Source organism: Psittacula echo (genome assembly GCF_963264785.1).
Source record: "Psittacula echo genome assembly, chromosome: 1".
Taxonomy (NCBI): Eukaryota; Metazoa; Chordata; class Aves; order Psittaciformes; family Psittacidae; genus Psittacula; species Psittacula echo.
The window spans coordinates 1,718,333-1,734,619 of record NC_137735.1 but is presented as its reverse complement, the minus strand read 5'-3'; the positions used below and the strand labels follow the sequence as shown (position 1 = coordinate 1,734,619).

General features: G+C 52.4%; 1 protein-coding gene across 1 annotated transcript in view; it reads left to right on the top strand.

Moving 5' to 3' along the window:
• Positions 1–751: 751 nt before the first annotated feature.
• SFXN5 (sideroflexin 5) overlaps positions 752–16,287 on the top strand; it is a gene marked incomplete at its 3' end in the record, with an annotated part of 68,949 nt that continues 53,413 nt past the window's right edge. The window contains exons 1-2 of the mRNA XM_080613220.1: positions 752–812; positions 9,939–10,007. Of these exons, the coding sequence (XP_080469346.1) occupies positions 756–812; positions 9,939–10,007 (126 nt within the window). The 5' untranslated portion in view covers positions 752–755. The remainder of the gene's footprint in view (positions 813–9,938; positions 10,008–16,287) is intronic.

Genomic DNA, 16,287 nt, shown 5'->3' with positions numbered 1-16,287 from the left:
AGCTCCACGTCCTTCTCATGTTGAGGACACCAGCACTGCAGCTCATCTCTGTCTAAAGACACCGTGTATAGTTCACTGCACATGTTCTGTGTGTAAAGGTCTCTGTGGGCAAAGGTCCTTTACCTCAGGAGGTGGGATTTTAGTCTCACAATGAGCCAAGTTCCTCTCAGGACACGGTTATCTTGTGTTTTGCTGAGCTTTCCAAAGTCACTTCTGTATTTTTGACCCTGGGTTTCTTCTTAATCTTTCTGCACTTAGATCTACATTAGATGTCAGGACCTTCTCCTCTGTGAGGGTGCTGAGGCGCTGGCCCAGGGTGCCCAGAGAAGCTGTGGCTGCCCCATCCCTGGCAGTGTTCAAGGCCAGGTTGGACACAGGGGCTTGGAGCAAGCTGCTCCAGTGGAAGGGGTCCCTGCCCGTGGCAGGGGTTGGAGCTGGAGGAGCTTTAAGGTCCCTTCACCCAAACCCTTCTGTCATGGCGGGTGCTGCTTCTGCTGCCCTGAGGATATTCGCCCCCCCCGGGTCAGACCCCTCATGCTCCCGCCGCGGACTCCATTTCCCATACTGCCCCGCGGCCCCCGCGCCCTCCCATTGGCTGTCCCTGCCACCCCCGTCCCTCCGTCCGGACTCCATTTCCCGTCGTGCCCCGCGGGAGCTGCGGTGGGCAGCAGCCAATCAGCGCGGCGCCGCCGCGAGGGGCGGGCCCGGCGGCGGGGGGAGGCCGTTTAAAGTGGCGCTTGCGGCGCGGGGAGGGGATGGCGGAGCCGGCCGATTATCCCCCGTTCCAGCTGGGGAAGCCGCGCTTCGAGCAGGTACCGCCGGCCTCGGAGGGAGCGGGGAAGGGCAGGGACCGGCGGCGGGAGGCGCTTCCCCTCAACCTCCGTGCGCGGCTTCGCGTCCCCGCACCCCCCATTCCCCCCCCCACCCCGGGAGAGGAGAGACCCCCGCTCCTCTGCCCCGCCCTCCCCCTGGTATGCTCGCTGATTGGCTGATTGATTCTCAGCCCCGCCTGCGATTGGACCGCGCCGCTGTCACTCAGAGCCACCGCCCCCCTCCTCGCGGCGGCTCCCGCGGCGGGCGGTGATTGGCGCGTCCCGCCGTGCCCCTGTGGCGCTGAGCGAGTGGGGGGGCGAGCGTGGAGCAGGAAAGCCGCGGGTTCGAGCCCCGCGGCAGCCGCCAAGGGCAGCGGGGTTGGCGGGGTCCCGGGTACCAGCGCATGGCGCGGCCTCATCCTTTCACCCTACCCCGGTGCGGGGTGGCGAGCACAAGGTTGTAGGGAGGCGAGGAGCTGCCTACGGGTGGGAGCAGGGCTTCCAGCGCAGGGCCCCGGTGGTAGGAGAAAGCCAAGGGGTGAAGGAGCCAGCGCCGGTCCCAAGTTGTTCTTTTGGCCGCCTTAGAACGGGCTGTGGGTGCCAAGGGTTCGCCTGGCCCCTCCATGGAGCCTATCCCATGTCTATCCCATGACGGGGCAGGAATGGCATCATGTGGGGTATTGGAGGTGAGGAGCTGTGGCTTGGGCTGGTGTGTGAGGCTGGAGCATGGTGGGGAAGGGTCCCCAGCAGCCGGGTGAGGAGATGCTGGTGCAGGGCTCAGAGGTGCTCGTCCATGCTGCCACCTTCCAGAGCCTCTTCATAAGCACTCTGAAGGGTTCCTGCCACCTTATAGCTGACAGGGACCACTCTTCATTCCCATGGAGGCCATAGAGCATCCTTCTGTGGCTCCTGAGCTGGGCAGGATTCCTCAGGAGAGGAATGAGCCATTGGAACTGCAGGCTCAAGAGTGAGTCTGCTCATTAATATGTGTGTCTGTGACTACTGGGGCAGTCTCCAAGGAGACTCTTCCCACCATCCCTATGAAATCTGCACAGGACCACTATTTGCCAACCATCTGACTCGCTAATTGCAGCTCTCCATTGACCAAAGCACCCATCTGGGTTGCTGAGAGTCCAGTTGCTGGTTTCCCATAGGGGCCAGCTCTTTGCTCCTGCATCTCCGTGCCTCTTTTCCCCACCGCCTTACCCCTGTATGGAAGGGCACGGAACCTCCTGGGAGCGCCGCGAGGAAGAGGTGACTTCCCCATGGCGGGAGCCTGCTCGGCTGCGTGAGCCGAGGGATGCTCAGGCTGGGGAGATGGAGCTTTTTAATAAGGAGATGAGGAGGAGGAGACGCTACTCCCTTCTAGACACCACAGATGATTCGAGGCACACTTGGCAGCGAGTCAGGCACAGAATCGGTGCGTTCTGTTCATTAAGGAGCGACTGTCACTTGTAGCAACATTTAGAAGCCGTTTGGAGGGCTATGGCAGGATGTTAATGATGGGTTGTGTGTGTGTGTGTGTGTGTGAGAGCGAGCCCAGCCGTCCCCTCCTCGCTGCCACCCCTGGGAGATGAGCTGGGTGCGTTAACCCTCACCCTGCTGGGGAACCCAGGCCCCTTGGGACTGTGTCCTTTGGGGGTGCGCTGCCAACGGCGTTGGGAAGCATTCCCCTTCTCTTCTGGAGTGGGTTGATTCCTTTCCTCCTGCTCTCATCACACAACCCAGCCGAGCTGAAGTCGTTCATGTCTAGGTCAGATGGTTATAGTTGTCATGAGGTTGCTGAGGCACTGGAACGGGTTGGCCAAGGAAGTTGTGAATGCTCCATCCCTGGCAGTGTTCAAGGCCAGGTTGGACACAGGGGCTTGGAGCAAGCTGCTCCAGTGGAAGGGGTCCCTGCCCGTGGCAGGGGTTGGAGCTGGAGGAGCTTTAAGGTCCCTTCCAACCCAAACCATTCTGTGATTTCCCTCATCTTGGCCTTGGGGTTTGCCACCAAACTTCACGCCCCAGTTCTGGGGAGCAACATGGGTGTGAGCCCAAGGGATCTGCAGCCCTTGAACACCCCGATCCTTCTCTATCCATGCCTTTCCCATTCTGTTTCGTGGCTCGTTGCAGGGGTTTATCTGTTTCTAGGATCCCGGTGTTGGATGATAAAGGATGCTTTGCGTGCCTTGGAAGGGATTAGTGATGCTGTTTAAATTCCAGCCATAGCCCCGTGTGATGCCAGCACTTGTTTTCCTCTGAAGCACTGGCTGGGAGCAGGTCTGGGGCTGTTTAAGGGGAGGTTGGACTAAAACCGGGGCTGGAAGTGATGCAGGGACTGAGTCCCTGCAGGGGGAAAACAAGGCAGAGATGTGTGCGAGGAACAAAACCCTTGGAGAGCAAACTTGGATCTGGGGCAGAGGAGCTCGCGGTGGTTTCCTTCCCCTGGCACCACCTCGGGAGCGAGCTCATGAAATCCCCTTTTCCCCTCCCTTGTCTTGCGGTTGATTGGGTTTTCTTGATCTCTGGGCAGTGAGTTCTGTCAAGTCACCTTTCTTTGGGGTTTCTTTGCTGCAAAGAGCCTTGCTCGCAGTGGAAATAGGCTATTTTTAGGTGAAAGATGAAATGAGGACTCTTAGGCTTGAGAATGTGTGAGAAGGGCTGAATTTCCTGATGAGTAGCTCTAATTTGAGAGCTGTACCCTATTTTCCTTAAGGATTTCAGTGCTTCCTCTTCTGAAGCCAGAGCTCAATGTGTGTTCCCAGTGCCCTGGGGTCATTACCTGCAGCCCAGGTATTTACCCTGGGCAAAATCAGTGCTTTTTCTATCAGAGGAAACCTTAACAGCAAGGCTCTAAATAAGATGTGGGCGCTGCTGTTTGCTGCCCAGGGGGGTTTAATGCTGGAGGGGGTTAAATTCTGATGCTTTTATTGGGGTCAGCCCTTTATAAAGTACTATGAGGTTGTCTTGGTTGGTGCAGGAGGACTTTGAGCGCAGCCAAGAAGTGAGGAGACTCCTTCCCAGCTGAGGTTGGGGGCATTCATCTCAACAAGCACAACTCATGGGCATAAAAAGGAGTTGCAGATCTTGGATCCTTCAGAGGAAGGAGATGGAATAAAGGGGAATAAACCCAAACCAGCCCCATAACCATCTTCTAGCCCTCGCTCGGCTCAGTGAATGGTCCTGGAGCACGTGGTGCGCTCTGGAGGGTCCGTTCTGTTGGTCCCACGTGCCATTTCTCCCCCTGCACCATTAACAGCGTTGGTGGGGATGTGCTGCTCCAGAGCTTGACCTTGCAGAGGGTTTGAATGCTGGAACTTCGCACATGATCATCTCGGCAGTGGCTCATGGGGACCTTAGTGCTAAAACTTGTTATTTCCTGCTCTTCCTATGCTTTAATCTGGTGAGTTGAGAGCCCAGCCAAGGTTTATTGCCCCTCTTATCAAAACCACGTGTCCAAGATAACCCTTGCAGTGACACACAGATAAAGATACTGATTAGATACGCCTCTCAGGAGCTAAATGCCTCGCAGCTTGCACAGTGTGGTCGCTAAAAGCCCAGTTACAGGCAGCAGGAGGAACCGGAGCTGTACTGCAATGGGAGCACAGAAGTTTCTCCTCGTGCTGCTTGGTGTGAGGTTGTTTTCCACTTTAAGAAAGGGAATGGAACTCTTCTCTCCTAAAGAGGCATCACTGTCACAGAATCCCAGCCTGGTTTGGGTTGGAAGGGACCTTAAAGCTCCTCCAGCTCCAACCCCTGCCACGGGCAGGGACCCCTTCCACTGGAGCAGCTTGCTCCAAGCCCCTGTGTCCAACCTGGCCTTGAGCACTGCCAGGGATGGGGCAGCCACAGCTTCTCTGGGCACCCTGGGCCAGCGCCTCAGCACCCTCACAGGGAAGAGCTTCTGCCTAAGAGCTCATCTCAGTCTCCCCTCTGGCAGGTTCAAGCCATTCCCCTTGGCCTGTCCCTACAGGCCCTTGTCCCAAGCCCCTCTCCAGCTTTCCTGCAGCCCCTTTAGGCACTGGAGCTGCTCTCAGGTCTCCCCTTCAGGAGCCTTCTCTTGTCCAGGCTGCCCCAGCCCAGCTCTCTCAGCCTGGCTCCAGAGCAGAGCTGCTCCAGCCCTCGCAGCATCTCCATGGCCTCCTCTGGACTCCCTCCAGCAGCTTGGTTCACAAGTGCTCCAACTCCTGTCTATGGGCAGCTCCATCCCTGTGTGTGCAAGCAGCTTGAGATGGGTTGGAATGTGCTAAGTGGTGTTTGCTCTCACCGAACCCTGAGGATGTGCTGACCCTGTGTATCCTGTACAATGCACTGCGTCCTGCCAAGCATGTGCTTGGAGGTGAATTGCAGAGCAGGGGAAGGAATGCAGACACCTTTGGGGTTGATGTTTATCTGCCGACTTCACAGAACCCGCCCCAAAAGCCATTCCTTTGCTTTCTTCCATCTCTATCAGCCACCATAGGTTTCTAAACAGGGAGTTTGTTTGTCTCTTGTCCTACACGATGCAAACCCCACCTAACACCAGGGAAAGGTTTCCATGCTGCTTCCTGGTGCATCCCCGTTCATGCTCACCCCCGTCACTGCAGGTGCCTGAAGGTACTGAGGTGCAGGAGCTACTCCTGGCTCCGTACTGGTTCTTTGATGTTTAAAGTCAAGCTGAGAGCGTCCAACAGCAGAGTCCATGGCCTTAACCTAAGCTTGCGCTGGGCTGGGCTGCAGCCTGTGTGCAGTTACACAGCTCTGCTGCCTGGCCCATTGCTCCGCAGCTTGCATTCCCTTGCTTTGGTTTGGGTCAGCTTTAATCTCTTCCTAATTAATTTCAAGCTGACGTCAGCCTCAGTTTTTTAGCTCAACAAAAAGAAAAACCAACCCCAAATCTGCCTGCCTCTTGCTCCGGCTTTAATTAAATCCTGTTTGAAATCACACTGCAATTAAATTGGGGCGAGTTGTATCTCCTGTTCTTCCCAGGGCTGCCTGCTCTTCAGGAATCGCACAATTCCAGAGCGGTTTGGGTCGGAAGGGACCTTAAAGCTCCTCCAGCTCCAACCCCTGCCACGAGCAGGGACCCCTTCCACTGGAGCAGCTTGCTCCAAGCCCCTGTGTCCAACCTGGCCTTGAACACTGCCAGGGATGGGGCAGCCACAGCTTCTCTGGGCACCCTGGGCCAGCGCCTCAGCACCCTCACAGGGAAGAGCTTCTGCCTAAGAGCTCATCTCAGTCTCCCCTCTGGCAGGTTCAAGCCATTCCCCTTGGCCTGGCCCTACAGGCCCTTGGCCAAAGTTGGACAAAGGAAAAACCATGGATATCTTTGCTCCGGGGCTGTACGGTGCTGCTTAGGTGGGCTGAGTAGTGAAATATGGAGTGATGATGCTTAGATGCAGCCTGAAGAAGACTACTTTGCTCTTGATTTGAATTTGGTCCCATTTTAGGTGGTTTTCAGAGAGACCACAGCATAGGGAGCTGCTGATGTGGAAAATGAGCTTCTCCTTCATCAGAGGTTAAAACACCCACAACAAATCATATTTGAACTCTTACTCCTCTATTTTTGGGCCTGTTTTTTATGACACAGTGTATGGTACCATGAAAGGACTTCGAGATGTTGTAGATGTAGAGCTGGGGACTTCCACCATCCCACTCTGCCACTCATCTCGCCTCCATCTAGCTCTCCCTGTCCAAGCCTGACCTTGGTTTGCTTCTTTTCCTCTGGGTTTTATGACCTCTGCACGTGATGGGATGAAGCAGGATGGGGAAAACGCTTTTTTACCAATTCGAATGTTTTCTTCCCCAGTTGCTTCATCGACAAAGCTGCTCCCTTTAAAATCCAGGCCTGGACATGGGAATGAAGGAGGTTCAATGCAGTGGCCTCATTTGAAGAAACTTGGCCTAACTTAATGGCTTGTCTTCTGCTGTCGCACAGTGGTGATGAGGGATGTTGAGCTGACCTGTGAGTGTGCTGAGGACCCCTGAAAGGATAAATCACTGCTGTGGGCCTGCAGCTCATCCTGTCTCTTGGAATCTAGGACAGAGAGCAGGAAGATCCGGGCTTTGATCCGAGTGATGAAGATTGAGTCTTAGGGTGACAACAGCTTTCTGTTGGAAGGGGTGGGTTGTGGTTGAGCACCAGAATACCATTCATGGGAGGCTTTTTAGAGGGGTTTTTCACTTCCAGGCAGCAAATCAGAGCAACAAGGAGAAGCACCTTCATGTGAGTGCATCTTAGAGAGCTCATGGTAGAGCAAAACCAAAGTGGAAACCACAGCTGAGGGGCTGGGTCTTGTTGCCTGCTCTAGGGAAGGGAAGGTGGACTCAAACATGGGTCTCCCCACTCCCACACTGCCCCATCGTGCTGTGCTGTCCTTCAGGCAGGCTGGAGAGATGGGCAAGAGGAACCTTTGGAGCAACAAAGGCAAGTGCAGGGTCCTGCCCCTATGGAGGAATAACCCCATGCACCAGTAGAGGCTGGGGGCTGACCTGCTGGGAAGCAGAGAGGGACCTGGTGGCCATGGAGTTGTCCATGGGCCAGCAGTGTGCCCAGGGTGGCCAACAGTGTCCTGGGCTGCGTGAGGAAGAGCGTTGCCATCAGGTTGAGGGAGGTGATCCTCCTTCTCCTCAGCACTGGTGAACTGTGTCCACATCTGAGGTCCCCAGTATGAGGGAGACCTGGAGCTCCTGGAGCAAGGCCAGTGAAGGGCTTCTGGAAGGATTCAGGGTCTGGAGCATCTCTCCTCTGAGGAAAGGCTGAGGGAGCTGGGGCTGTTCAGGCTGGAGAAGGTTCAGTGGGATCAATGTACAGAGGCATCTAAAGGGAGGATGGGGCCAGACTCTTCCTGGTGGTGCCAGGTGATAGGATGAGAGGTGATGGAATAAACTCAAACATAGGAAGTTCCACCTGAGCATGGGAAGAACTTCTTTACTGTGAGGATAAGTGACCATAGGAATAGGTTGCCCAGAGAGGTTGTGGAGTCTCCTTCCCTGGAGGTAATCAAGAGTCATCTGGACACCATCCTGAGCAATGTGCTCTGGGTGACCCTGCTGGAAGAGGGACATTGAATGACCTTAAGGTCCTTTCCAACCCAAACACTTCTACTGCTCTCAGTGCCATGGTTTAGAGGTGGACGTGGCAGCGCTGGGGTAATGGTTGGACTCAATGATCTTAAAGGTGTTTTCTAACCCACTTGATTCTATGATTGGACTCAATGGCCACCAATGGTCCCTTCCAGCCTCAACCATTCCGTGTTCTCATTTACTTCAACTGCTCTGAATTCCCTGTGCTGTTTGGCATTGAGCAAGCACAGAAGGATGGGCAGTGGGAGAGGGATGACGGAACGTGGGAGCTCGGGATAACGTGAGGAGGGCCCAAGTGACTCATGGCTTAGTCACGGCACTGCCTGCACCACTGGCAGCCGTCTTGTGGAGGACAGTGGCATCTGCAGAGGGTTTTAGACTGAAAACCAAAGGAAAGCAGCAAAGCATCAAGCCCACAAAAGCTGGAAAGCACCAGAACTGGTGCTCATGAAACCAACGCTAATTAAAACCCACGGGGCTTCATTTCTGAAGCTCGTTTGTTCAACTGTGGGGTTTTCTTCTCTCGTTTTAGTGGAGAACGTGGCAAAACACAGCAGAGAGTTATGTGAGGAGCTGAGCATGGCGTGTTGGAATGTGAGGTCCTGGGAGCTGCTGTTACAGAGGCAGCTCTGCCTGAAGAAGTAGGCAGCGTTATTGGTATTCCTCTTGATGGCTCAGTGGAGAAGAACCAGCATGTTTGATGAACTGGTGCCAGGCTGTGATTAAATACCATTCTCGCTGCTGTATGCATGTTCTGCTCCTTTATTTATAGCACATTTCTGCATTACAAACACAAAGGGGTTTGCTGCACGTGGCTGGAGAGCACTCAGGGCAAAGGGTGCTCAATAGCAAGGAGTACGTGAAGGTCCATCCATGAGCAGTGTCCTTTCTGCATCCGCAATGGGCTGCAGGAGAGAAGCCATGGTAGGGATAGAGGAGCTGCTGGACCAAGCTGCCCTGGTCTGTTTGGCTTTGCTGGTGTCCAGATGAGGCTGTGGTGATGCAGCGCTGGCACTTAGCCTCTATCTGCATCCAGGTGGAAGAATCCAGACATGTCTGAGTGAGAGATGGGATGGAGCAGCCCTGAGGAGAACTTGGAGGTGTTGGATGAGGAGAAGCTCCCCATGACCCAGCTTCAGTGAGCGCTTGAGCCCAGAACCCCCCCGTGTGCTGGGTGCACCCCCAGAGCGTGAGCAGCAGCTCAGGGAGGGGATCCTGCCCCTCTGCTGTGCTCTGGGGAGACCCCACCCTGCAGCCCTGATCCAGCTCTGGGGCAGCAGCACAAGAGGGACGTGGAGCTGCTGGAGCGAGGCCAGAGGAGGCCATGGAGATGCTGCGAGGGCTGGAGCAGCTCTGCTCTGGAGCCAGGCTGAGAGAGCTGGGCTGGGGCAGCCTGGACAAGAGAAGGCTCCCGAAGGGGAGACCTGAGAGCAGCTCCAGTGCCTAAAGGGGCTGCAGGAAACCTGGAGAGGGGCTTGGGACAAGGGCCTGTAGGGACAGGACAAGGGGAATGGCTTTAAACCATTTATTCCCTTGTTGAGACTTTAAACTCTTTTAGGCTATTTGAAAATCGAATTTCCCAAACCTGTGTTCCGGTGGTGTGCAGGGGAAGGGGTTTCTTCACACGACTCTTACCCCCAGTCAGGGACCCTGTGAGATGGGTGTTAGGGGCAATGAGGACAAGCAGCACGGGGACAGGCTTAAAGACGTCGAAGGGTGGGAATCCTATTGACAAGATCACTTAGAGGTCTGGAGCTGTGCCTTGGGTTTTGTGGCCTCTGGCATCTCCCAAGAGCCCCATGGGGAAGGCGACAACGTTGTATTTGGTGTGTAAAAGGAAAGGATTTTAGCAGCTTGATAGTATCCCTTTATTATAATATCTATATTAGTATCCTGTTAGTAGCAACGCTGCTATTAGCAGGATCCAAGGCATCATCTTTTCCTTTTTGCTTCCTATCCCAAATTACAGCTGAATAGCTTCTATATTACATCTTTTTCGCTGCTATTTAGGAGGAAATAAAACTTTTCTCTTCATTGGTTCCTAACTGAACATGTTTTGTTCTTTCCCTTGTTTTCCAGACTTCATTTTATGGCAGATTCAGGCACTTCTTGGACATCATCGATCCGCGCACTCTCTTTGTGACCGAGGTAATGTCTATGCACCTTGTTGTCTGAAACCCTGTTTATTAGACAGGTTTAGATTGGAAACAATCTCTTCTGTGAAGAGCAGGAGTAATGAAGCCAGGTTTCCAATGGATTTGTGTCTCACAGCTGATTGATTGCCCAACTGAGCTCTGTTCAGTCCATAGCCCAGACTTCTTTCGATTAGACATTGGTGAATCCACACCAGTCAATCTCCCATCTCCATCCAGTAACCGGTGAGACCCTCCACTGGTTTCAGTCAAATTTGCCAGGGATTTAGTCTTCTTAGGAGGAAAATTCCTACAATCTTTATGGAATAAAATGCAGGTGAGTAGATGAGGGAGTAAACAGTAATTCTCATGAAGGGAGAGGGTTCACACTGCAGTTTTCTGTGCCTGTACTCAAGAAGACCTTATCTGAGTGAGGTGGTGTAGGTTTTTCCTTAGTTATTACCCTGTTTGTAACAGACTTTTTGGGTTTCTGGCCCATTTATGTCCTGTCCAGCTTTACTGCATTTCCCTGCTCTCACAAAGCAGTTGTGGGGAATCCTTTAGAAGTATTTCAGCCGGTGATCTTCAGTTCTGCTGCTGGCCAGAAAACTCTGGATTTTGCTTCCAGTGAAGGGAACTGGCTTTTTCCTTTTCCTTTGCTGCATTTTATTTTGGTTCCTTTTGAGGTGGGGTTGTGTAAGATGAAAACAAATGTGCAAGCAATTCTCGGAACACAGGGAGCTGAACCACTCGTAGCTGGTGGTGAACTGAGGCCAGTTCCTTCTGCACTGCGATGGTGGTGGTGAAAACGTGTACTTTAGATCCTGAAAGGATCTGTAGATCTTGTACTTTAAAATATGTCATGTGTGTATATATGTATATGTGAAGACAGGCTGAGAACTTTGGGGCTGTTCAGCCTGGAGATGAGAAGCTGCGTGGAGACCTCAGAGCAGCTTCCAGTGTTGGAAGGCGGCTACAAGGATGCTGGAGAGGGACTCTTCATCAGGGACTGCAGTGATAGGACAAGGGGTGATGGGTTCAAACTGAAACAGTGGAAGCTCGGGTTTGATGTAAGGCAGAAGCTCTTCCCTGTGAGGGTGCTGAGGCGCTGGCCCAGGGTGCCCAGAGAAGCTGTGGCTGCCCCATCCCTGGCAGTGTTCAAGGCCAGGTTGGACACAGGGGCTTGGAGCAAGCTGCTCCAGTGGAAGGGGTCCCTGCCCGTGGCAGGGGTTGGAGCTGGAGGAGCTTTAAGGTCCCTTCAACACAAACCCTTCCATGATAACTAAAAGCTGTTTGGTTTCCTTTGCTAGTTGAGGTGGCAAATTAAACTCCATGAAGGGTTTGATGAGGAAGCAGCAGTTTATGGAGAGCTCCTTCCCGCTGACAGATGGCTGCATCTTCCAGGTCCGGGGTTCTCAGGGAACAAATAAATCACTGTTTGTCTTGGAGGAGCTCACTAGCAAATGGGGGGGAAAAAAAGGAGATAAATGAGTTTCTAATGAGAAGGGAGGTTAATCCCATGGGAAATGTAATAATATGGGGGTTTTCTCCATCCTATTTTAATTGCTGTGTGTTACATCATTACATCCTACTGGTAGCTCTGTTTGGAGGAAGGATGAAGTGATCCCTCTGAGTGGGGGAAACCAGGCACAGTGATACGGAGCACAATGAGCCTCAGTGACAGTCCTCTCGTAGTCATTCCTCTTTCAATAAAGCAAATCCTTAACACCATTAAAAACTTCCTTGTCTTTTAAAGGTTCGTGAGCATTAATATTCAAGGGATACATGTCCTTAAGGGATACATCCTCAAGTGGATAGTGTCCGTGACCATGGCAGGGGGTTGGAACTAAATGAGCTTTAAGGTCCTTTCCAACCCAAACCATTCCATGATTACATGGCAGAGGCAGTTGGAAGGCAGTTGCCCCAGTTTTATCTTTAGTGTAGATACAAGTATCTATATCAAACTTACCTACTCATTTTACTTGCTTTCTGAGTGCATCTGATACTGAAACAAGGCAAGGGCCTCGTGCCGAGGGTGCACGTCACCTCTAAAGTGGAGGTTTCCTCGTGTGCTAATTCATATCATAACTGGCTCCTAATGAAATCATCTTTGGCAGCAGCAAATGTGCAGCCTTCTCCCATTAAGCAGGAGTCATCCCAGAGGACAAACCCAACGAGTCCCGTCACTGAGACCATGAGGAACCCCTCAGTGGGTGTAATGCCTGTTTTCGAGCAGCGTGAGCTTGAAAGGATTGGGATAATGCTTTTAATTGCTCTGTAATTAAGATCCATTGGGAGAAGCAGTGTGGTCCAGCAGCTATTTTGATAAGCCTAACGTCTCCCATCTGACACGAGCCTGGCCAGACTGTTAACGCTCATTGGGAAGCTCTTCCTGGAGAAAGCTGTGGAGCTGCTAATAATTGAGAGCCAAAGTGGAATAAGGATTCAAGCGAGCTCAGAGGGGCCGTGTGTTATCTGCTTCTGCTTCATCTCATTGTTCAAAGCCGAAGTCTGCAGAGCACGGAGCATCTTGCATTCCCATATTTGGGTTTAAAATGGAAGCAGGATTAGATGTATGTTATTTATATGAACGATACCTTCTTACTCAGCAGATTGACTGTCTGTGTTTATTCAGTGTCACATCTGCTGGCTCTACTTGAACAAAAAGTTTCTGGCTCCTGTTGTCTGTCACTGTAGATCCAATACAATAGGGCCAGCTGGAGTCAAGTCTGCCGTATGTATCATCTATGGAGTAGCAAGACAAAATCAGGGGTGGTTGAGTTGCTGATGGCAGAGCACAGCTGGATTTTGGTGCCCCACGTTGCATTTGTGGTGCTGGTGGCCAGAAGACTCTTGCTTTGGTTCACATGCCGATAAGTCATCATTGGTCTGAACCTGAAACCGGTGAAACTTGTAGTCACAGAGTTGAGCATCACAGGGATAACGCAGCCTTGCAACCCCAATACGAGCTCCACAAGAGCAGAGGGAGATGCCAACTGTCCCAGTGCACCCTGTCCCATCAGTGGGTTTTCTCTTAAAAGCCTCGCCTGCAAAACTTGACTCTCTCTTTGTGTTGATTCTGTAACAGTAATGTTGTAGTGCTCCTGGCATAATGACTGTTATTACGGTCTGTATGTGCACATATGGGTTTCTGGAGGCAGCTCGAAGCCATGTGTAGGCATCAGTTGGGATCCAAGAGAAGACAAGGCACAGATCTCTCAGACAGAAACAGTGTGCCCTTGAGCACGGAGGACAAGGTGGAAAATCAGTGCAAGAGTTCACGTGCTGGATGGAGGTGTCTGATGCTTGTATGTATGGACAGTTGTCTGCAGTTGTCCTCCTGTCCCACCAGGCTGCTGGAGTGATGGCTCTTAGAGGATTCGGGGTGGTGGCAAAGGGTTCTTTGTGGTGGCCATCAGCTCAGTGTTATATGGGACAGGCCAAGGGGAATGGCTTTAACCTGCCAGAGGGGAGACTGAGCTGAGCTCTTAGGCAGAAGCTCTTCCCTGTGAGGGTGCTGAGGCGCTGGCCCAGGGTGCCCAGAGAAGCTGTGGCTGCCCCATCCCTGGCAGTGTTCAAGGCCAGGTTGGACACAGGGGCTTGGAGCAAGCTGCTCCAGTGGAAGGGGTCCCTGCCCGTGGCAGGGGTTGGAGCTGGAGGAGCTTTAAGGTCCCTTCCAACCCAAACAATTCCATGATTCTATGATCTCTGGTCTTGTTCTTTATCCCCTTTCTTTGGCTGGCCGAACCAAACTCCTCCTCATACGATCCTTTAGCAACTCTTCCTACAAAGACTGAAAGTCTCCATTCTGCTGATGTAGTCCTGCAAGCGTGCTCCAGGCAGTGACCTTCTGAGTCAATGCCTGGTGGCCCGGGTCAGGGCAGAACAGGTTACATCAGCTCTTTGAATCAAAACCTACAGGTTAGATCTAAGCTGGGTCATTCAAACTGAGTCAGGTGCTGGCTTTTGGCTGTAACCGTAAACCCCAGGGTCATGGATCAGCGGTAGCCCTTTGCATACTTCTCATGGGCTTAGTGAACTGAGCTGTGGTTCAAAAGCTGGGTGAGTTTGGGCCTACAATGATACCAGAGAGGGACTTTTCATCAGGGGCTGTAGTGATAGAACTGTGATGGGTTCAAACTGAAACAGGTGAGATTTAGGTTTCATATAAGGTAGAAGTTCTTCCCTGTGAGGATGGTGAGGTGCTGGAACAGGTTGCCCAAAGCAGTGGTAAATGCCCCATCCCTGGCAGTGTTCTAGGCCAGGTTGGACAGAGCCTTGGGTGACCTGGTCTAGTGTGAGGCATCCCTGCCCATAGCAGGGGTTTGGAACTGGATGAGCTTTAAGGTCCCTTCCAACCCAAAACGTTCCATGATTCTGTATTTTCCAGCCGTGTTCAGCACAAGGCAAGGATTGAACCCCTTTCCTAAGACCTGTTCTTGTTGGGCAGCATTTCCCAAGTGGACACGGCTTGAGCTGCTGTGGTGGAGCACCAAGGGTGGAAGTTTGTGCTTCTGAATCCCTGAGCGTGGTAGATCCCTGGCACTGCTTCTGGGCTTGGGTTTGTAAGAACCTCCTCCGGGTGCAGATGGTCTGTCTAGCACCCTATTATGAGAGCTGAGACCCCATCACCCACCACGAGAAGTGCTCTAGTTTTGATGAGAAGAGGGGTATGAAGGAAATGATATCTACGAGGGAAAGCTGTGGCTGCATCTTTTTTTTAGGTGATGCTGTAAAAACTCCGGTGACACTTCTTCCTACAGGCAGCAGGAGAGAAATCAAGCAGCAATAAACATTGAAACAGTAGCACAACCTTGCAGAGAGACATCTTTTCCCCTGTTAAAATGGAAATGAAGAGGAATCTCAGACATGAGCACTAGCGCAATAATGCCGCGCCGTGCTGAAAGCAAAGGAGGCGAGCTTTGGCTGGTGTTTGGAGCTGTAATTCCCTATTTTTTGGGCTTTTCCAGAAGGAAAACAAGGCACTTTTCCCTAAGGAATGTTGAGCCTGGGGGGCTGTGCACTAAAACTACCTGACCACTTCCCAGCCATGTGAAAAGCATCTTCTTAATGCGATCCTTGCATGAACACTTTGCTTTCTGTGCCACTCTTTTGTCCACCTCGGGACCCATCAGCAGCGCTGGTTTAGGACTCCTTTCTTTGGGAAACTTCCCTTTTCTCCCCACGGAGCTGAAAGAGGAAATTCATGAAGACTGGGATTTTGAAAAGCAAAATCAGCCTTTTTTGTTTTCTGTTTGTTACCATACTCAACAAGATGGGATCTGGCCAGGGTTGTTATAGTAACTCCGAAGATTTCCTCAAGAGAAGGGGGAAAAAATAGAACACAGACCCATTCATCTCTTCCTTCCAGTTTTTCATTCAGAGCTACATGCTGTTCTCTGCAGATCATTTGCAAGGCACACACTGGAGGTAATCTCAGCCACAAAACCACGAGGCCAGTAATGAGCACAAATGGCTCTCCAGAATGTTGGGCTGGCGTTCCTGGGTTCTTTGCTAGCCTGGGAGGTGAGAAGCGATTGTCTTCCCTGGATCTGTTGTTCAGCTTTTCACCACAATATTATACATGATATGATATGCATATATGATAGCCACAATATATAGGATACCCAATATATTATACAATTATATGTATATACACGTATATCATGCTGGGTAATCCTAATAGGATGTTTTTAAGCAGCCATGAGGGCAAGGAGCTGTCAAGAACAACTTCAAGAGGCTCACGTCCTGTTGTGATCTTGTGTGATGCTTTTCTTGCCGCATCTTGAATCCTGTGTTCAGCTCTGGGTCCCCCATTAGAAGAGAGACATCGAGGTGCTGGAGCGGGGCCAGAGAAGGGCACGGAGCTGGAGCAGGGCCTGGACCCCAAGTGTGATGGGGAAGGGCTGAGGGACCTGGGGGGTTCAGTCTGGAGAAGAGAAGGCTCAGGGGGGACCTGATGGCTGCCTACAAGTGCCTGAGAGGAGGATGGAGCCAGGAGGGGCTGGGCTCTGCTCCCAAGGAACAAGGGATGGGACAAGAGGAACCGGCCTCAAGCTGCACCAGGGCAGGTTTAGATGGAGCTGAGGAACAATTCCTGCCCCAGAGGGTGCTCAGGCATTGGAACAGGCTGCCCAGGGCAGGGCTGCAGGCACCGTCCCTGCAAGTGTTCACACCCCGTGGAGATGAGGCCTCAGTGCCATGGGTTAGTGGTGGCCTTGGCAGTGCTGGGAACGGTTGGACTGGATGAGCTTAAAGGGCTTTTCCAACCTGGGTGATTCTGTGGTTCTTCACAG